This window comes from Pleurodeles waltl, chromosome 12, assembly GCF_031143425.1.
Source record: "Pleurodeles waltl isolate 20211129_DDA chromosome 12, aPleWal1.hap1.20221129, whole genome shotgun sequence".
Taxonomy (NCBI): Eukaryota; Metazoa; Chordata; class Amphibia; order Caudata; family Salamandridae; genus Pleurodeles; species Pleurodeles waltl.
The window spans coordinates 641,452,429-641,474,323 of record NC_090451.1 but is presented as its reverse complement, the minus strand read 5'-3'; the positions used below and the strand labels follow the sequence as shown (position 1 = coordinate 641,474,323).

The 21,895-nt window shown below is 47.4% G+C and overlaps 1 protein-coding gene across 1 annotated transcript in view; it reads left to right on the top strand.

The window, feature by feature from the left end:
- NPR1 (natriuretic peptide receptor 1) overlaps positions 1 to 21,895 on the top strand; it is an 806,130-nt gene that overhangs the window by 131,550 nt on the left and 652,685 nt on the right. Inside the window, exon 2 of the mRNA XM_069218195.1 lies at positions 12,718 to 12,917. Within this exon, the coding sequence (XP_069074296.1) occupies positions 12,718 to 12,917 (200 nt within the window). The remainder of the gene's footprint in view (positions 1 to 12,717; positions 12,918 to 21,895) is intronic.

The window sequence follows — 21,895 nt, the reverse complement described above, 5'->3', positions numbered from 1 at the left end:
TGCCCACCTAGCAGCACTGTACTCACTCAGCAGCGACACACTCCCAGGGCTGCCTCCCTCGGCAGCACTGGAGCTGCTGCCCCAGCAGCACCGCACTCCCAGGGATGCCTCCCCTCAGCAGCACTGAAACTGCCTCCCTAGCAGGACCGCACTCCCGAAGGCTGCCTCCCCACAGCACCACTGATGCTTCCTCCCCAGCAGCAGCGCACTCACTCAGCAGCGCCGCACTCCCAGGGCTGCCTCCCTCAGCAGCACCGCAGCTCTCGCCCCAGCAGCACCGCAGCTCTCGCCCCAGCAGCACCGCATTCCCAGGGCTGCCTCCCCACAGCAGCACTGCTGTGCCCGGCGCAGGCGCACAGACACCCTCTCCCACCCCCGGTGACATGTCTCTCACTGTCTCTGTTTGTGTTTGTGCTGCGAGAAATGTTCTGTCACAATCCCAGGAAATATCACCACCTCCGGAGATTATTTATAAACAAGACGGCTCCTGTCCCTGCTCTCTCGCTCCCCTCTTCCCTCCTTCCGCACCATTCAACCTCTCTCCTTCCTCTTCCTCCATCCCTTCTCCCTTTCCACCCGAACCCCTTATTTGTTTGAGCCATTGCTCTCCTTGTTGTCATACATCCCTCTCTATCACCCCCTTTCTCCTTCTCCCATTCCCCGCGTTCTCCTTCAGTTTCCCCCTCTTTAGTTGTATTTCTTCCGATTCGTGCTTCGCCTCTTACTTCCTATCCCCATCCATCCTGCTTTCATGTTCCTCCTTCTCCGTTATATGTCCTGTGCCCCTTGCTGCCCCCATTCCTAATTCTTCCTCATTCCTTCCTGCCTCCTCCGTGCCACCCTGCCCCGTCTCACCGTGCTTTCCCTCATTCTCCTCAGCCGTTATCCACCCTCTCCTCGCTGCCTCCACCCGTCTCTCCCCCAGTACCTCTTCCTCCATCTCCACACGCTTTCCCCCTCTGCGCAGTCCCTCATGCTCCTTCTCACCCCCCACTATCCCACACCATAGCACCTACTCCTCCACTACCCTTCTCTGCCTCCTTCTCACTTCTTCCACAGTATTCCTTCCCCGGCCCTCCCTTTAACTCGTACTTCAGACACCTCCTTTTTCACTCCCTCTCACCACCTTTAAGCATCCTCAGGTGGACAGTGTCTGAAGTGTCCATACACCCACTTTCTGCCCCCATCTCTTCAATATTCCACACTCCTCACTCTTTCTTTATCTTCCCTTCTTAAGCATTCACGTTTCATTCTTTTCTTTCTTCCCTCTGCACATTTTCTTCTCCCAACCTTTCTCTTCTCCCCTCCACTCTTCCTTCCGAACCTTTTTCATCCTCCTTTTATTTCCTAATGGTCCCTCCTTCACAATTCTCCCCTCCTTTATATTTCATAATGGTTCTTCCCTCACCATTCTCCCCTTTTATATTTCCTAATGGTCCCTCCTTCACAATTCTCCCCTCCTTTATATTTCCTAATGGTCCCTCCCTCACCATTCTCCCACCCCTTTACATTTCCTAATGGTCCCTCCCTCACCAGTCTCCCATCCCTTTATAATACCTAATGGCCCCTCCCTGAACAGTCTCTAATCCCTTTATATTGCCTAATGGTCCCTCCCTCACCATTCTCACATCCCTTTAAATTACCTAATGGTCCCTCCCTCATCAGTCCACCATCCCTTTATATTTCCTAATGGTCCCTCCCTCACCATTCTCCCCCTTTATATTTCCTAAGTGTCCCTCCCTCACCATTCTCCCCTAATGGCCCCTCGCTCCCCTAATGGTCCCTACCTCACCTTTCTCCCACCCTCCACGTCTCCATCTCCCCTTCCCATCTTCTCCTCATCTCCTTCTATTCATCCCCTCCATCGTCGCCTCATCTTTATCTTCTTCACTCTCGCCTCCTTTCCTTTATTTCCTCCCTCCTTTGCCTATCCGTCCTTAGCACCTTCTATTCTATCCCCGCCACCCTATGATCTTTCCTCGCCTTGCCCTGTTCCCCTGTAAGCCCTCCTCTTCTCCACATCTGTTTTATTCTCTTCCTGCTCGTCATTTCTTCACCTCTGCTCCGTCCTCCCTTCTCCTCATCTTTTCCGGGTCTTGCCCCACCGCATGCCTCTGCTCCTTCAGGACAGTCGGCACGCGCCCGTCTCCTTTAGCCTCGCTTCCCCCCTCATCTCTCTCCTGCCCTCTTCTTCTCTCCAGTCCCTCTCCTCCTCTGGCCTTGCTTCTCTCCTCATCTCTCTCTCGCACTCTTCTTCTCTCCAGCCCCTCTCCTTTAGCCTCGCTTCCCCCCTCATCTCTCTCTTGCCCTCTTCTTCTCTCCAGCCCTCTTCTTCTCTCCAGCCCCTCTCTCCTCCTCTGGCCTTGCTTCCCTCCTCATCTCTCTCTATTGCCCCTCTCCGTTCTCCAGCCTCTCTCCTCTGGTCTTGTTTCCCTCGCCCTATCCCCTCATCTCTTTCTTGCCCCTCTTTTTCCCTCCTCATCTCTCTTGCCCCTCTACTGTCTCCAGTCTCTCCTCCTCTAGTGTCACTTCCCCCGTCCCCTTATCTATTCAATGCCTCTCTCCCCTTCTTCAGCCTCTCTCTCCTCTAGTCTCGCTTCTGTCCTCACGCCCTCCTCATCTCTCTCCCCCCTCTCCTTTCTCAGTCCTCATCTCTCTTGCCCTTCTCCTTTCTCCCTCCTCATCTCTCTTGTCCTTCTCCTTTCTCCCTCCTCATCTCTCTTGTCCTTCTCCTTTCTCCCTCCTCATCTCTCTTGTCCTTCTCCTTTCTCCCTCCTCATCTCTCTTGTCCTTCTCCTTTCTCCCTCCTCATCTCTCTTGTCCTTCTCCTTTCTCCCTCCTTATCTCTCTTGCCCCTCTCCTTTCTCCGCCCTCCTTTCTCTTGCCTCTCTTTTCTTCCTCCTCATCTCTCCCCCCCTCCTCTAGTCTCGCTTCCCTCTGCCCCCCTAATCTCCCTCTTGCCCCTCTCCTTTCTCCAGCCGCTCTCCCCCTCTAGTGTCACTTCCCTCCCCATGCCCCCCTCATCTTTCTTGCCCCTCTCCCCAGGCCCCCGTCTTACTCTCGCCCCTCAGCTTTCTCCAGCCTCTCCCTCCTTCTCTAGTGTCACTTCCCTCCCCATGCCCCCTCATCTCTTTCTTGCTCCTCTCCTTTCTCCAATCTCTCTCTCCTTTAGTTTCACTTTCTCCCCTGCCCACCCCTTCATCTCATTCTTGTCCCTCTCCTATCCCCCGCCTCTCTCACTCCACTCCCCATCTCTCTGTAGCCTCGCACTTCCACCTACATCCTCACCCTTATCTCGGCCACTCCCCCTCTTCTCTCCACTTGCCCTCCTTATCCTTCTCCTTCTCTATTGTCGCTCCTCCCCGTCTCTCTCCGGTCCTATTCCGCATGCTCCCCATTTCTTCCTTTTTCTTTTCTTTCTCCTCCCATCCTTCTGACCTTTCTGTCCTCTATCCCCTCCTTCATTCTTCGCTTTTTTTCCGTCGCCTTTCCCCCACCTTCCACTATTTCTCCATCGATGTTAATTCCTCTCTCCCCGCTATTCTCCTCATCTTCCGATCCCATCTCGTCCTCTTCCCCCAAAGTGTGCCCCTACTCTCCTTCCGCCCTTCGAGTCCCCTCCTGAATTGGATATCTGCCCTCTTCTGTCTGCACTCCCCCCTCTCCTGCTCTGAGCTTTCTCTTCCTACTGTCCCCGTCTCTGTTTGCCTTCGTGGCACACTTCGTCCTCGGTATTTTCGCATCGCTTTTCCCCTTCTTCTCTCCCCCACCCCCCTCTACCCCTATCCTCCCCTATCTCCAGCCTCCCTCTGTATCTCCTTCTGTTGCAAGCTCTGTCTAACTAGCGCTCCTGTCCCCTCTTCCCTGTATTCTCACCTCTCCACCCTACTCCCCAGCCCTCAGATTTACCGCCCATATCCACACCCCCGTTCTGCTTTCATATCCCCACTTTCTTAACCCAGTTCAGCCATTGGTTTCCGACTTTTTCAAACACGTTTTGGGTCAGCCCAGTGTTGTATTCAGTGCTTAATTTGTAAATAAACACGTGCCGGTGCCCAAAGCTCTCCTTGAAAACGCTGCTGCTGAAATTAAATGTAGAGTGGAGAATACTGAGGCACTTCTCGGGCCCCCTTAATCTATTTAGAGCCACTCGCTGCCCTTTTAGCTCACTCTTTCAGCTTTCTGCTATCTCCCTTTGCGACGGTTTTTCGTTTTTCTCTTCCTCCGTCTTTCCCTTATGTCTCGTTTGCTCGCAGGAAATACTAGAGGCAGAAGACTAAGTGCCGGCCCTCAAAAACAAGTCCTGGTGCCTAGCACCGGAAACCACCGGCTCAAGTTAAGCACTGGGTGTATTTACGTCTCACCTCTTCCTATCGGTTGTTTAGGCGTATCCTTCCGCTACCACTTTCCTTTGAACTGCCATGAGCTACTATTTCACAATTATAACCGTTTATTTGAAATAAGAGCAACACGATCAGTATCCAATGCAGGGGAGCCTTCAATAAAGTTTGCCTTTTATTTTTTTTCTATCTTAAGTACGTTTAAGCTTCATGCATTGGCACATTAAACCCAGGACTTTTGGGCCTGCAAACACTTCTTATTTAATCTAATCCAATGAAGGCCCAGCCCAGCCACTCGCCTTCTCTGTCCCTACTTCTGTATGGGAGGATTACTAAGATTTTTTTTTTCCTCAATGTTTTTGACATGGTGACCCACCTATTTATTATTGCATTAGTCTGTTCCAGATGAATTTCAATTGATGGTTGCTACTCAGCTTTACAAGACAATCTATGGCCTTAAGGCTAGTGGTTTTTGTTTCTAGATTTGCTTCAATGATTAAGAGTGCTAAGGGTGTATTAAAAGAAACCACAATCTGAAAATTCGTTACCAGGGTTTATAATAGATGTGATACACACATCAATAAATGAATAAGTCACTCTTCCATGTTTTTCAATAAGTTGAACGCGGTGGTAAGGCTAGTTGTCAATTTGCTTGCAAAATATTTGCATAAAGGACAGTCCCCTGTATCTGAACATTTGTTTCTAATATTTTGGTAACTTGTACTTCTTTCAACTTGCATGCAAGTGAGTTTAGAAAGAAGCCAGCCTGGAATATACCTCAACCATATTCTGAAAAAGGACTGTGTTCCGCCATGCATAGCATTTTGTACATATCCCGTAACCATGTAGTTTCAGATATTCCTTTGCACTATACTTCACTGCCTGTTTACATTCATCCTTATACAGCTGGATATGTTTTGTGCAACGCCTCGATACTCACTTTGTCACCATTTTAGGTTGAGCATAGCAGCGTGCAACCACCCAACCTTGTGCTGCGCATGGCCGTGCGTCGTGTGGTTGTCCGCAGGGTCTGGCAAGTGGCCAGGCCTTGCAGCCAACTCCCCTAACCACCAAACCCCATGCTTCACACAGCCTTTGGCCAAGTGCAGCAGGAGTTGGCAACAGGCCTGTGAGGCCCCCTCCCCTGGCCTATTTCGGGCTCTGGGACCACATTCCCTGGACCCAGTCTTTTAAAATATTTTTTTGGGGGGGGGGGGGGGGGTGGTCTGCGTTGCCCCACTCCCCAGGCCAATCTCAGTCCCAGGGACTGCAAGCCCCAGAGCCCAGTCTATATAGTCTTTTTTTTTTTTTAGGTGCGGCCCCCATCCCCAGGCCAATCTCAGCCCCAGGAACTCCATCCCCCGGGCCCAGTCATGTGACTTTGGTGCCCCCCAGGGCACCCAGGGACAATGCTGGTGGCCGCAGGGGAGCCTTAAGGCCCTGCGATCCCAGCCGGCTCCCTAACTCGAGTAGGAGCTGGGATTGCTGTCACAGAGCAATATTTCCTCTGTTTCCCCTCCTGTCTCTCCTAGCTGCCTTCACTTTCTGTATCACTAGTTTCCAATGGAGTTTTTGTTATGGAAAGCAATTAGCACCCCATGAGCCTTCGTTTTTCACTTGTCTGAAATATTTATGAAATTGCAAAGCCTTTGTTTAAACTGTGTTTAATCGTTTTTGTCAGGAGAGGGATCTCCTTGTGGTAAACCACATCTGGTGATGCAGTGCCATGTCATAATGTGCTTAGATTGCAAACAAGTTCCCACATTTTTAGTAACAATATTGTGTTTCTGTGTTGTTCATGGAATGTTCTTCTGCTTCCTCCACTTTTAGGTGTGTTTTCCTCTTGTGCTATTCTGTGTAAGAATACGTGTGGTTTGCCTGTATGCAGTGGGAGGGAACATTTTTTTTTGGAGTAACAGGACAATCAGAGACTACTAGCCCAAAATTGTGACAACTGGAGTCTTTTACCTGTACTGTTCTGTCTTTCCCTGCTGCTGGACCCCAAACTGAATTCCAAGTACTACCCTTTAGCATTTGCCCCTCAATGTAGCTGGAGAGAGAGGTCCAAGGTTTATACTCAGGGAGGAGGTATGAGGTAGAAACTCAGAAATGACTCAAGCAACTACTAACCATTAAACAATCATTGAACAGCCCATGCTTTTGCTAGAAAAAAGTACTCCGACTGTACAAAACTAAATACCACTCGTGAAATGCAGGGAACAAAATAATACATAAGCTTATAAAGGATGGAGGAGTGTTACTGGGGGCATGAAGTCCATTGTATGAATCATGAACTTCTACACACTTGCAGGTAAATGTATGGTGTTGGAGATCAGAATGAAATACAATAAGCAGCCCCAGGGGCCGGTGGATATGACTCATAGCTGCCCCGGTGCCAGGTAATGCTAGAGTGGTCCCTGCAAAGTATTAGTTAGCACTGTACCTCCGCAGGTTTTACGGTTGACTTTGGCTGTCAGTATTCGTGGCGTGAGGCTTCAGCTAGCGTGCTCACCTGCAAGTACCATGGAAGTGCAGCAGTCTTGATTCTGCCATGGCCTAGCCACATGCAGACTCTCTGTTGCGCACACGATTCCGAAAGAGGATGCCGCTTGAGCACAAGGAGGGAGGCGAAACTCTGCTACCTTCTGCTAGGGAGGCTGTTTGTCTTCACATCTTCATTGGACCCAGGCTTCCAACCAAAAAACACAAACAGCATACCTCTGGTCATAGTGGTGATCTCGTTGAGTAAAGATATGTCTCTTCTGGCCAAGCCATCACAGGTGCTTTTTCTCGCACACCATTAGTAGTAGTCTCAGGGGAAAAGATAAGCACAGATTGTAGGAGTAAGTAAGCCCACTCCAAAGGGCCCTCTGCGGGAGGACCAGGGCCATAAAGCTTCACTACACAGCCTGGTAGTTCCAGATCGTTCCTTGGACTACGGTGGTCCAACTTTCAGCTCCTCGAGCACAACTCCTCAAGCCCCTCCTCTTCTAGGCAGCCTTTCTTTCATCCAGGGATACCTCTAGTACCATTTCTCAGCTGTCAGAGGGTTTCTCCCTTCAAGGTGATTCAAAACAGCTTTTCTCAACAGGATAAAGTAGGCACCCTCCTATTCATATGAGCCTGGATCAGTTTAAAGTGCTCAGGAATGTTCCACAGTTTTCTACAGATTCACATCCCATTACTGCCAGGCTCGTGCTCAACCTCCATCTTGTCAGCCTTACACATGCAGAAGTCCTAAAGAGAATTTGTCACTCACACTGAGCAAATATACCTGCACACTAGTGTCCCATAGGTATCATACTAAATATCAAAGTCAGAATATCGATCGAACTAAATATCGAGCACAAAATATTGAGAAAAAAATTGTGTAAGTCTAGATTTCTTTATACCCAGCTCCACATACATGTACCTAGCAGTACTTCCATCTTCATGGCATGTAGATGAGGAGTTAGGAATAATAAATCTGTACTTCCCTATATGCACTTACCTTTCAATGTTTTGTCCCTCGATATTATTGCACCACGAAATTTGTTCACGTCGATATTCAGTAGTACAGTAGTCCCGAATGAATGGAGTTATGGACCCCATCTAAGGTAACTGGCAGAACTTTTTGAACAGGAGCGGTTGGTAGACAGCTCTCCCACTGAAGGGCACAGGTAAAAATACCTAATCTTACCACTCCATTCTGTGGTTGCCACCACTGTTAGTTCTTTTATATGAGAGTAGCCACTCTCAGGAGAAACACACTTGTTGTGTCCCTCTAAGACACAGCTTCGCTCTGGATCTCGTGCCATTTGAAAGAGGTACTCAGTGAACATGCATGACTTTGTGTGCTGAGGCAAATTATCAAAAAGCTAGAGAGTTGCTGCAAGTGGAACTCAGGACAGGGGTGCACACAATAGCCAGACTTGGAGGTCCAAATTTCTGTCCCTTTGTATGCAATACTGTGAACTCAAATTAGACGTTTTGCTAGCAAGCGAACAACACAATTGTGCACCCATGCCATGTTGTTTTTTTTTATAGCAAGTGGACTGCCATAATGCACCATGAAGTTGGTTGTATTTCAATCAGTGAGAGAGCGTAGAGGCACACATATCCGTAAGTGATATTCACTCTTTCTGCTCCCTGTGTAGCATCCTGACATTGAGCATACTCACATTTACCATTAGCTTAGGTGTCTAGCTATCCTATTGGCATGCCTTCATCACCTGTTGTTTGGTAACACGAAACATAACAAAATGTTCCAAAACATAATTGGGCAATGCCTTTGCTGCCTTTTTTGGTAGTGGAAGGCATGCGGCTAAAGCTTCATCCCATCTAAAATGTGGGCCTACCTTAAGTTTGCCTGCACCTACCCTTCCAGGTTTCTAGGCACCTTCTCTTGATTATCATACATCCTTTTTTAATATTGCATCCGGTTTTTCCTATTGGAAAGTGTAGCCTGAGGGGAAGTGCTCATTGGAATTGGATTTACCAATCTGTGAGCGCCATGTGATTGCTTCTAGTTTTTACTCTTTTGGACTACTGTAAGTAAATTCTAGAAATAATTGAATAAATTAATGTAGCACGTCGGAGCTTGTTGGTGTGCGACCATGTTTAGCTTTTCGTTTGATCTCAAAGGGGATTATTTTCAAAGGGGATCTCTTGCTGTACTACTCTTTCTAAATTCTCTTCCTATTTCAAAGTCGTCACACCAGGATTATCTTAAAAAATCCTTGCACAAAGCCCAAGTAGCCAATTGGATCTTCTTTCTACAAACCCTATTTCAAGTTCTGTATGCAAATGTACTCTTCTTATCTTTAGATTAAGCTTATTCAATGTCAGTAACCAATTGATAAAAGTGACTTCCTTACAAGGTCTTGTTATACATTGCATTGTTTAGTGAATACTTATTCCATATTCATGGGCAGGATTGTGAGAGTAACAGATTATTATTTTCTCGTCTCATGTTTAGGGCACTTTTGTGTCATGTCCGAGGGCCACCCAATAAAGTGTATGTCTTTCTCATGTTCAGGGAAAGGTCGCTCCATGTTTCTGGACAGGTTATGAGAATCACTGACCTTGGGTGTTGTCTTTCTTCCAGCGCTCACTAAGGCTTGTGCTGGAATCCTTGGTCCTAACCAGAGACTGACTGGCTAAAGTGTTCTTTATCTTTTCATGTTCTTGAAAACTATTATACATGTTTCTGGGCTGAATAATGAGTGTTCTTCTGAAGTGCTTTCCTGTCCCATGTTCAGGTGAATTGTGTTATGTGTCCAAGAGCTCTGCTACCTAGGGCTGAAGGTGTCTGGCCTCACTAGCCATTTTTATTCTGTTCCTGATTTTAGGGGAAGGTTGTGTTTTGTCTGTGGCTGGGGTGGGAGACTGACTGATCCAAGATATTTATATTCCCTTTTCAGGCTTGGGCAAAGCTGTTCCATGTCTGAAGGATGAGGAATGCGATTCACTGCCCCCTTAATGTGTTTATGTGTTTTTCTCATGTTCAGGAAAGTGTGTTCCATGTTTCCTGGCTAAGGAGTGCCAGTGATTGATCTCCTAAGTTCTTTTGTTACGTTTTTGTGATCACGGGAGGCTTGTTGTAAAGCTGTGAGCTAAAGGGTCAGATTGATTGATTTCCAGACGCAGTTCTTCTCTCTTCACCTCTTTGGGTGGATGTGGGTCCTGAATATTGAATAGGTAATATTGTTTTATTTTAATATCATAGGTGGAGGTGGGCAAGCCAACCAATTAACATGGATAGCCACAGCCAAGCCAAGGGACCGGATGGGCTCTGAGAGCCCATTCATGAGCCGAGCCCTGAAATATCTGTCATCTAAATCATGCAGCAAACATCATGTGAAAATGAGTCTATTTAAAATAAAAAATGTATTGCTTTAACATGTACAAACGTTTTACTTTAATACATCAGATTATTTTTGTACCTCATACACTCAGAATGTTCGTATTGGAATGTGCTCTCATGTGATAATGAAGGAAAAGGAGGCTGTCTAAAATAAAATGTTTGCCTAGGATCATACATTTTCATTAAGTGGAGAAGCCAGGATTGGTCCCAAGATTTCTGGTTTTACATTATGCAGTTTACCTACTAGATGGCAACTTCTTTCCCTCCTTTTAACACCAAAAGCTTATGCTTTGTTTTTAATTCTTGGCGGAGATGGTAGATGGTAAACCACATTAAAGTTTGGCTTGTTTTGGGCTTGAGAGTGCAAGAGTACTTTGAGCTGATCCGGGCCTCTGGCTCGAGCCTTAAGTGGCTTGTCCATCACTAATCGTAGCTATAATAACGAGGGCAAAATTATCAATAGGTAAGAATGTATAGATTTCTTTTATACCAAACTCCACATAAGAGCACCTTGGAGATATATAATACATATTCCCATCCTATTGAGGGCCACAAATAAGTACAGTTAGGACCTAATTCCCATAGACAAAAAGCTTTTTGTTCTGCCAATAACTTTTGCACGGTTTGATGAATCTTCACACATTTTGTTAAAACTGTAATTCGTTCAGCTGTTGTCTTTAAAGTTTCAGGTTGATCCGTCAACTAGGGACTGATAAAAAAAAAAAAACTGGGGTCCCAAAATCCGTTTTCCCCTTGCAATTCTCTTTATGGATTTCAAACATGACTACAGTCCGAACCGCTGAGCAGAATTATACTACATTTGGCAGAAAGGTAAATCTTGGTCCAGAAAGATCTCTTTTTGTTACTTGGTGTAAATTCATTCTGTAGTTTTGGAGTTATTTGAAGAAAGAAATATAGATATCTACGGATGCGGATCATCCGCGGATGGACTGCTAAGTACCCCACATGTTACATCACTCATGACATCTTCTGTGACATCACTGACAATAACACTGCAACATTTACAATAAAATTATTGATGAGAAAATTGTGCATGGCAAGGGTGCGCATTATAGTTACCTTAAGGCACAAGTAATCGTTTCTTGAGATAAGTATAACTGTTGAATTTCTATTGTTCTGTGCGTGTAAGATCTGAACCTAACTATAGCGTACCTATAAACTTTTTCTTTTTTCAGTGAATTTCTAAGGGTTTTTTAATATATTTCCTAACTTTAACGTCACTTTAACCTTTGTGTTTTTTCAGTGAAATAAATAGAGATAAATATATATATAATCAAGGTACGTAGATGTGGCGTTAAGAATAATACATCTTTGCTTCCCTTACCTTTTAGTGGTTTTATCCTCATTAGCTTGGCTATGATATGAAGGTATAACAATATTCTCTAATCAATATTTCGGGAATGAAAAAGATTTTGTTTTCTGTGAGCTAAGGCTTGGGAACTGCTGACCTATTAAGAGTGGCCTTTGTTTTCTTGTATTTAGGGGAGCCCTGTTCCATGACTGTGATGCAGGGTCGGGGAATGGCGGTTCTCCTAAGAGAGGCTTTTACTTTCTGTCATGACGAGGCTTGTTACTGTCTTTGAGATAGGGTATATGAATGACTACTCCTAGGTTTTTTCTCTTTTCTTTCTATATAAAGGGGGTTATTCTAACTTTGGAGGAGTGTTAATCCGTCCCAAAAGTGACGGTAAAGTGACGGATATACCACCAGCCGTATTACGAGTTCCATAGGATATAATGGACTTGTAATACGGCTGGTGGTAAATCCGACACTTTTCCGTCACTTTTGGGACGGATTAACACCTCCTCCAAAGTTAGAATAACCCCCAAAGTGTTCAAAGTCAGAAGGTTGAGGTGTAGCATGCCTGGGTATGATGCTTCTTTTGTCCTCTTGTTTTTTGATGAGGTGTGATGTGAGAAAGGCTGCTTGATTACTTTCATTGCTTCAATTTTCTGCATTTTTGCAGTCTACTTAGTAGGTCAGTTTGAGGCTGTCTGCATACCGAATGCTGAATATGGTGTATACTAAATGCCTTTAAAGTAAACGTGTTTTGCTGTCACACAAAGCATGTGTAGGCAATGACTTGTGTCCTTCCATAAGGAAGGAGACACTGAATATAAGGAACTCATGTCCCACGTGTATCAGGCACTCATTAGGTACTCAGGTACCCCGTGTAAACAGATGCATACACTCCTTACTATATATCTTTTGTTCCAAGAACACTAGTGAAGGTAACACTGCCTCTGTTGGCCGTTCGGGATCCGGTTTGCTTGATCCACTTAACACACATCCTTGGTAGAATGAACACAAAGGAAAAAAGAACAGAAAGAGTTTTGGGATTGTAGATTACTAAAATGTATGATGATGGCAGTTCCACAATTTAAAGGTTGCTTTGTAAGACTTTCTCCAACTAGCCTTTTGGGCTGCTGATCATAAGTCACCTTGAAGATCAAGTTGAATTGTTCGTTGCTAAGCTTGGCCTCCCCTTGTCTTCTGTTTTCTTGCCCTAGTTGTCTACATCTGCTGTACCCCGGACATTTTCCGACAGCTCATGCTGCAAGCCTGGAGAGAGGGGTTGACCAATGGGGACTATGCCTTCTTCTACATAGATGTCTTTGGAACCAGCCTCCAAGGCTCGCAGTTCCCTGACCCTGAGAGACCCTGGAAACGAAATGATGCTGACGATGCAAATGCTAAGGAGGCTTTTAAGGTAAGATCTTAGGTGCTACTTCACTTGCTTTGTGGTTTGCTTAGGACATTAAGATGTTTCACTGGACTGGTGTCTCTAAATGTGACTGTGATATACCTTGCCATTGTCTATTAAAAGTGGGTACATGCGGACAAAAGGTAAACAAAGTTTGTTGGAAAAATATGTCCACAGTAATGGCATCCATTAAAGTGTCAGCTTCAGTGCCCCATCTGACTGACTACAACACACACAGCCTCAAAGACCTCACAGTCACACTCATCAACCCCATGTTCACCTATTTCAGCTACCGTTGGCCTAAATTCGTATGAAACTACATGCCTCCACAAAAAATGACAAAATCAGACTAGATAGTGCAAAGGAAAATACACCTCAAGACTTCATGATAGAAACTCACTCCGGACTATATGTTGCAACGGCCTATCATGAAATGTATTGTCTGAAACCTTGCTTGTGACTGAGTCACTGTTTGTCCCCTCTCCCCTTTAACCACTCCCTTACATAGGGAGATCCTAGTTGGATTCCATATGCAACCATCACCTGAATAGACACAAATTGTGAATCAGCTCAACAGCTTTAAGAAGCTTCAAAATTCAGATCGATTTTTCTTAATTTCAACCTAACAACACAGTCATGATAATGTCACCCACGACAGCTGAACTCATCTAACTTGGAGGCTGGTTCACCTAACAAATCAAATCCAATGCCTCCCTCCAAAGTCGTCTTGAACGGAATCCTGGTAAGCCTTCTCATTTACAGCCTCTTGCTCACTCCGACTATAGGAACCTTCCCAGGCACATCAGAATTTATTTTCTAACACCGAGTGCCTTAAACGAAATGAGATGTGTTACCATATTGTGTGAGAAGCATCAGACTACTGATTCAGTTTCAACAACATGTTTTTGTGGAAATAATGTGGTTACTCAATGTCTTTGAACTAAGGAGCAAAGTCCAAAGTAGCCAGGTCATTTACAAAATTCATTACCTTCTAATCTGTTATGCACACTGGTGATGTGGACATTTGGTTATGGAACTATCGTCTGTTTTGTGCAGTGGTACTCTGAGCAACTATGGGAAATCTACTGGATTTCATTACAAAAATGGTTGTTGCAGAAAGTGACTAACACTTCCATTTTCTACTCCTGAAACAGATTATAGGATTTGCTATTTAACATACCTTAATGTATGCAGATGTAAGCATGGTGCATTATTCCTTTTTAATTCAAATACAGTCTCAAAAAAATATATGAAGTGTTTTGTTCTGGTATTCCTACAGCATAAATATTCTTTTTAGAAACATGATTGGCTAAATATGCAAATCATTTTTCTCAAATATGCAAAAGTGTGACGCAAAGTTCATTTGCACACAAACTATCCTCAAGTTCTCTGCCATATAGATGTGGCTGTTGTTTTTCGTATCTTTTTGCAGTATGTGGATGCTTTGTTATGAAGAGAGGAGTTTATTGTATAAAGGTATGGAACTCGTATCGTGTGATCCCTCCCTACCTTCGAGTTTATTCTTTGGGGCCTCTGCTTTTATTCCCAAGAAAACGTGAATGTACTAATGATGTAAAGTTCATGAAATTCCAAGGGGTCGTTTTTGTTTTTGTGCACTGCAGCCTCGAAAAAGTTGTTGTTTCCCAAATTATCCGGTGCGATATTGGGCATAGACTGATACCAAAAACACTGGGGGTGGATGTCCTATGCAAAACAGGCTTTAGCTGTTCTGTCTCTAAGGCAGTGAGGGATAAGGAGGGGTGCCTTTTGACATTACAAATACTTCGGGGCAGGCAGCCGCTTACACGTCTTAATACCTACATTCCAAATTCCACTCAGGATTCCTATCTCAGGCGTGGGCTGCACGAACAACTGATGGGGCTTCAGGGCGACATAATAGTCAGTGGTGACTTTAATTTGGCCTGGGATCCTGAAAAGAACAGAAGTGGGTTTTGTATCAGGGCAGTGGGGCAATGTCTGCCTAGCTAAAGAGGAATATCGCTGACGTGGGGCTCGCGGATGCCTGGTATTACAAACATCCTGATGCGTGGGACTACTCCTTCCACTCCCATGTACATGCCTCGTATTCCCACATAGACCATGTCTTTGTAACACATTCTCTTCTTCGCAATATTGACGCAGCAGATATCTCAGGTATATCAGTCTCCGATCACGCACACATAGAACTGCTCTGGTCCGACACCACTTCCCCTTGCAGAGGTCTGCCACATTGGTGCTTCCCCCCAAAATCATACGAAACCCAGTAGATGTGACTGAGATATGTAAGTTGATCGTGGAGTACTTTACCCTTAACTCCCTACCGGATACCTCCCCACATATGCTATAGGATGGGTTCAAAGCTCATATATGGTGAGTGGTCGCCTGTGCAGCTAGAAGGATAGAAGCGTGCATGGTAGAATCAAACTAACAACAGAGTTCAAAGAAATGGAGCGGCAAGATAAGCTAGGGCCCTTCCACCGAAACAAACGCTAACTTGCCCTGCTGCGGAGTCATATAGAACCAACTGTCGGAACACACTCTTTTGGCTCTACAGCAGAGATACTATGAGGGAGGTAACAAGGTGGGCACACTTTCAGCTCATAGACTCCTCCAGACACTAGTCCGGGTGCATATAGCGAAATTCCAAACCGGAGACCAAATTTTGGCGACTGCTGAACGTGACAAACAGGCATTTTCAAGACTATCATCGAGCACTTTACCAGCGCGACAGCGTGTCTCCAGCACAGATAGAGACCCACTTGAATGCCTGCGAGTGGGAACCACTACATCCCCAACACGCAGAGCTCCTTGATGCTCCAATTACCTGGAGGAGCTTCACACAGTGGTAAGAGTCCTCCCACTCGGCAAAAACCCCATGCTCAGATGGACTGCCTGCCATCTTTTACTGCCTTTTCTTATCTGACATGCAGGATCACCTTTTACAACTCTTCAACTCCTTCACACAAGATACAGGGCTCACTCCCTACTTGTCACCTGTGGAGGTATCCCTCATATCCAAACCAGGCCAAGACAAAGTCCCATTGCTTATCTTGTCCCCCTATAATCCTACTTAATAATGACTCCAAGATATTTACCAAGATTCTGGCTACCAGACTGGCCTCATTTACTTTGGCCAGGTGGTCTTTATTCGTAACAGATAAGGGGCGGATAATGTCCGCCATTGTGCACACCTTGTTGAGAAGGTACAATGCCATTATATCCCGGCAGGCCTCCTCTCTCTTGATGCGGAGAAGGCATTTGACAGGGTTTGGGCCCAGGCATATAGCTAAAATTATGGTATCCTATGCCACCCCAACACCAACAGTCCATGTCAATGGGCAGCAATTGGCTGCGATTGCCATACGGCAGGGAACGCGACAGGGGTGCCCTTTGTCGCCCCTTATATTTGCTCTAGTCATTGAACCGCTGGCTATCACCCAGAGGATTTATAGAGCGCACTAATCACCCGTTAGGGTCTCCAGGCACTGGGGGGGTGGGGGGGAGCTACTGGTCGAAGACCCATGTCTTTGAGGTGTTTCCTGATTGACAGGAGGTCTTGGACCTGGCAGAGGTGGAGCGGTAGGGAGTTCCAGGTCTTGGCGGCTAGGTGAGAGAAGGATCTTCCTCCGGCGGTGGTGCGACGGATGCAGGGGACGCAGGCGAGGGTGAGGCTGGCAGAGCGAAGGTTTCGGGTGGGGGTGTGGAAGGTGAGTCTGTCGTTGAGGTAGGCAGGACCTGTGTTGCGGAGGGCTTTGTGTGTGTGGATGAGGACTTTGAAGGTGATTCTCTTTGATACTGGTAGCCAGTGTAGGTCTCTGAGGTGGGGTGAGACGTGGTTGCGGCGTGGGACATCTAGAATGAGGCGGGCAAATGCATTCTGGATTCTTTGCAGCTTTGTTTGGAGTTTGGTATTCCTTCATATAGGGCGTTTCCGTAGTCCAATCTGCTGCTGACCAGGGCGTGGGTGACAGTTTTCCTGGTTTCGGCGGGAATCCACTTGAAGATTTTGCGGAGCAAGCGGAGAGTGTTGTAGCAGGAAGAGGAGGTGGCATTGACCTGCTGAGTCACGCTGAGTGTGGAATCAAAGATGAAGCCCAGGTTGCGTGCGTGGGTGAGGGTGCGGATCCTAGGGAGGTGGGCCAACAGGAGTCGTTCCAAGCTGAGGGGTTGGTGCCAAAGATGAGTATTTCTGTCTTGTCTGTGTTTAACTTGAGGTGGCTTATTCCATCCAGCTGGCGATCGCGTGAAGTCCGTTGTGGAGGTTGTTCTTTGCAGTTGTAGGGTCTTTCGTGAGGGAGAGGATAAGCTGAGTGTCGTCTGCGTAAGAGACTATGTTGATGTGGTGGGTTTGTGCAATCTTGGCGAGGAGGGCCATGTAAACGTTGAAGAGTGTGGGGCTGAGCGAAGATCTTTGGGGGATGCCACAGGTGATTCCGGAGGCTTCTGACAGGAACGGTGGAAGGCGGACTCTCTGGGTTCTGCCCGTGAGAAATGAAGAGATCCAATCCAGTGCTGTTTCTCCTTTGTCGAGCATGGTCCTGATGTCGTCTGTGGCAGCAATGAGTGCGGTCTCGGTGCTGTGGTTTTTGCAGAATCCGGATTGGGAGGTGTCGAGTATCTTGCTGTCTTTCAAAAACCGGGATAGTTGACTGCTCACAATTTTTTCGATGAGCTTGGCTGGGAAGGGGAGGAGGGAGATTGGCCGGTAGTTCTTGGGGTCGTCAGGACCTGCCTTTGGTTTCTTCAGCAGGGCGTTGATTTCTGCATGCTTCCATCTCTCTGGGAAGGTGGCTGACTCGAAGGAGCTGTTGATGGTGTTTCAGAGATGGGGAGCGATGATGATGTTAGCTTTGTTGAAGATATGGTGTGGGCAGGGGTCCGATGGTGATCTGGAGTGGATGGAGGCCATTGTGTTGGCGGTGTCTTCTATGTTGACAGGGATCCAGGTGTGGAGGAAGTGGGTGTTGCTTGGAGCATTGGGTTTGTGGGTGTTTGTAGTTAGCTGGTGGGTCTGGGGGTTGAAATTGTTGTGGATTTCTTCTATCTTTCGACGGAAGTGGGTTGCGAGTGAGTTGCAGAACTCCTGTGATGGCGGGGGTTCGTTGGAGCAGGTCCTGGAGGTGGAGAGCTCTTTGATGATGCCGGAGAGCTCTTTGCTGTTGTGAGCGTTGGTGTCAATGCGGTTCTTGAAGTGGATCCTTTTGGTGGTGCAGATCAGTTGGTGATGTTTGCGTAGGGCATCATTGAAGGCGATGTGGTTGGAGTTGGTAGGGTCAAGGTGGCAGGTTTTTTCCATTCTGCGACATAGCCGTTTGTATTCCTGTAGGTCTGGGGTGAACCAGTTGGCCTTGATTCTGTGTGGGGTGTTTGTTTTTTTTTTTTTTGCGGCGCGAGGGTGTTGACGCAGTCTTCTATCCAGCGATGCAGGTTGGTGGCGGCTGTGTTGGGGTCCAGGGTCCCAGGGGGTGGGGCCCGGGCGAGGGTGGAGATCAGTTGATCCGTTGATATTTTGCTCCAGTTGCGTGGGGGCGTTGTGTGCAGTGGTGGTGAGTGACTGGTTTCTGGTAGGAGAAGTGGATGCAGCAGTGGTCTGACCATCTGAGTTCGGTGGTGTGGCTGAAGGAGACGTGTGTGCTGGCTGAGAAGATGGGATCGAGTGTGTGGCCTGTGGAGTGGGTGGGTGAAGTGACAAGTTGCTTGAGGCCGAGGTTGTCGATTAGGTTGGTGGTGTTGATATTGTTGTTATTTTCTAGGTGGAAGTTCGGGTCGCCGAGGAGGATGTAGTCCGTTGAGGCGAGGCCTTGGGAGCTGATGGTGTCGGTGATGTAGTCGCAGAACTGCGGTCTAGGGCCAGGGGGTCTGTAGACCAGTGTTCCTCTGAGTGTGTTGTTGGCGTTGATGTGGATTTTGAAGTGGAGGTGCTCAGCGGATTTGATGGTGTCGTCGGAGTTGGTGGCGACTCTTATGGTGTTTTTGTGGACTATGGCGATTCCTCCTCCTGGTTTGTTGCTGCGGTCTCTTCTGGTGATCTTGCAGTTTTCTGGAATGGCTATGGCTATGTCTGATTCCGAGGCTGAGTTCATCCAGGTTTCGGTGAGGAATGCGATGTCGGTGGAGTACGTGGTCAGTAGGTCCCAGAGTTCAATTGCATGTTTGTGGACAGAGCCGGAGTTAAGCAGGATGCATCTTAGGTGGCTGTCTGTTGTTTTGATATGGTGTTCGGAGGTTAGGTTGCAGATGACGTTGCAGGCTTTGCAGGAGAAGAGTCCTTTGGCGCGTCGGTGTGGACTGGAAGCAGATAGAGGAGCGTCCTGGATTGAGGGCGTGGAGTTCGTCGGCAGAGTAATGGTGATTGGTGGCGTGGGGGCGTGTTGGCCAGGGGGGTCTGGTGCTGGGCGTGGTCTTGGCGCGGACGGGCTTACCTTTGGTGCGCCAGCGGCGCGACCGTGCTGCTGCCGGCATAAGAGGGGAGGTGGGAGGGAGTGGCAGCTGGGAGGAGGGGGTGGCTTGACCAATGGAAGGGCAGGGGGGGCAGCTGGGCTCCGAGGCGGGAAACCACGGGGGAAGCAAGAAAATGGAAGGAGACTTGAGGATGAGGGAGGGGGGCGGGCCGCAGGGACGCATCGGCTACGAAGGTCAGAAATGCACAGGGAATAGAAAATAGGATACCAAATCAAGAGGAAGGCAGCTGGCAGTAGCGGAGGTGAGGAGGAAGCGACCTACCTGCTAGAAGCAGGGTCAGAGGTCGCTGTCCCTGCGACAGAGGTCGCTGGTCATATGACTGATGTAGTGGGCATTGCTTTTGGGGGAACAAAACTAAAAGATAAGCATGTTTGCTGATGACATTTTACTCACTTTCTCACAACCAGCTGTTTCTTTCCTGGTAGTAATATCTTGCCTGACGGCCTTTGAGGCTGTTTCGGGCTTCACGACATGACCGTACCCAAACAGGACCTGCCTGCCCTATGGAGCCTGGTGCCATTCTAGCAGGCATCAGTTATGATCAGATACTGGGGCCTTTAACTTACCCTGATGCTTTCAACCTGGACGCAGGGAAACTGGCCACAGCTTCATCGCTGTATCCTGGCAGATTTTAAATGGTGGAAACCCCGCCATATTTCCTGGTTAGGCAGAGATAATTTTGTTAAAATGAATGTGCTCCCACGGGCCCCTTACTTATTCCAGACTGTGCCCACCCCAATCCCACATGATGACATCTACACTTGTAACTGGACATCCGCTCCTTTATCTGCAACGGGAGGCGGCTGAGGATCTCTAACACCCTATTGATGCAACCTTGTGACAGAGACAGGCTGGCCAGCCCCAACCTCCTCGACTATTACTGGGCTGCCCACTTGCGATACATATCTGCATGGGTGGTATGCGCAAGCAAAAAACACTGGTTCGCCATGGATCGAGCCATCCCCTTTTGAGACCTAGCTTGGCCACTCAAACACTCCCGCCCGCACAACGCTTATATTGCCACCCTCACAAAAAAGGCACTTGACATATGGGACAGGCTTGCACTTAGAAGTGGTCTTACCACCTTCCCCTCCCCTAATACTCCTATTGCTTGCAACCCTGACTTTACTCTGGCACTTTCTCCCGAACCTTTTCTCGACTGAAGGGTGAGCGAATGCAGGACACCACGTAACCTCTTTCTCAGAATCTTGATAAAGTACTTTGACTGGTGTAATACTGACTACCATCTCCCGGACACAAGGAGGTTACAATCCCACCAGCTGTGACATTGGGCACTACACCCAACTGCTTAACCCAGACTTATAAGAACATATACCTCCTTCTAAAAGCTGGTGAGGACACATACTAGGCCCAAGGGCCTCATATCCAACACATACCCCACACTTCAGCACGCCACACCCGTTCGCAAACACAGGTATCAGACCAGGCAAACCTCCACTACAGGGGGCATCTCACAGAAACAGTGGGAGAACTTATGGCGTGACATATGTTTCATTGGTATTATAATCCAGCCCGTCTTTCCGCTATCTCCCTCTCTACAACCTCCCTCTGCTGGAGCTGTGGCCTTACAGTGGGTGACATCTGCTACTTGTGGTGGTCATGCATCCTCATTACAACCTTCTGGAAAGGGATCCTGGGTCATATTAAAGCCACAGATGGATTCCCACTCCCTACTTAGTATCTCAGTCATCCTTGGAGTCTGCCCCTTGAATTAAGCGCAATGACTCAAGCTGATTGGAGACTCAGTTATATGCTTCATGCGGCTTGACAGCTCGTGGCCCCTGCATGTAAAAAAACAACAGCTCCCTCTATCGCTCAGTGGTTCACTCGCCTCTGACATGTCATGGCGATGGACCAGCTTTCCCATAAGTGCTGCTGCTTCTGTTCCAGTTGCTCACAGTGAAGAAGTCTTCTTATTTATTAGCAGTGTGCTCACCAGTGGGCAACACAATATCACATGGATGTTTATACACGAATAAGTGGAGTAGGCTCTGGTGGGGTATGACTCCCTCCACTGAGCTGAATTCACTGCCCCTGGTGCACAGCTTTCAAACCTTTTACAGGTTCAGTTCACACATCCGTCTTTCAGCGAGTCTCACTCTGTAGTGATGAAAGGACTGGCACTGATTGGAAAGATGGGCCTGTCTCACTTTTGGTTTGAGTTCCTGTCTCAACCAATGTTTCTCTCAATGGACTGCTTATATTTTGTTGATATGTATAGCACACAGATCGCCCGTGAGGGTGTCCTGGCTGCTGAATTGACATCTCTGTGCCCATTGGGGTGCTCCATGTGTTTTTATGATACTCAGTTTGACTGTGGGATGCGCCAAAGTAAATCCCCATTTGTGATAGGCGGTGGCTATTGTTCCATCACAAAACTAAAGAGAGAATTACGCTGGCAGCAGATTACATTTTGAGGGATAGGGATGAGGCCGTTTTAGATGTAGCAGGCATTCATGGAAACCAAGCTGTATGCAAGGTGACCTCTGTGAAGAGACGCT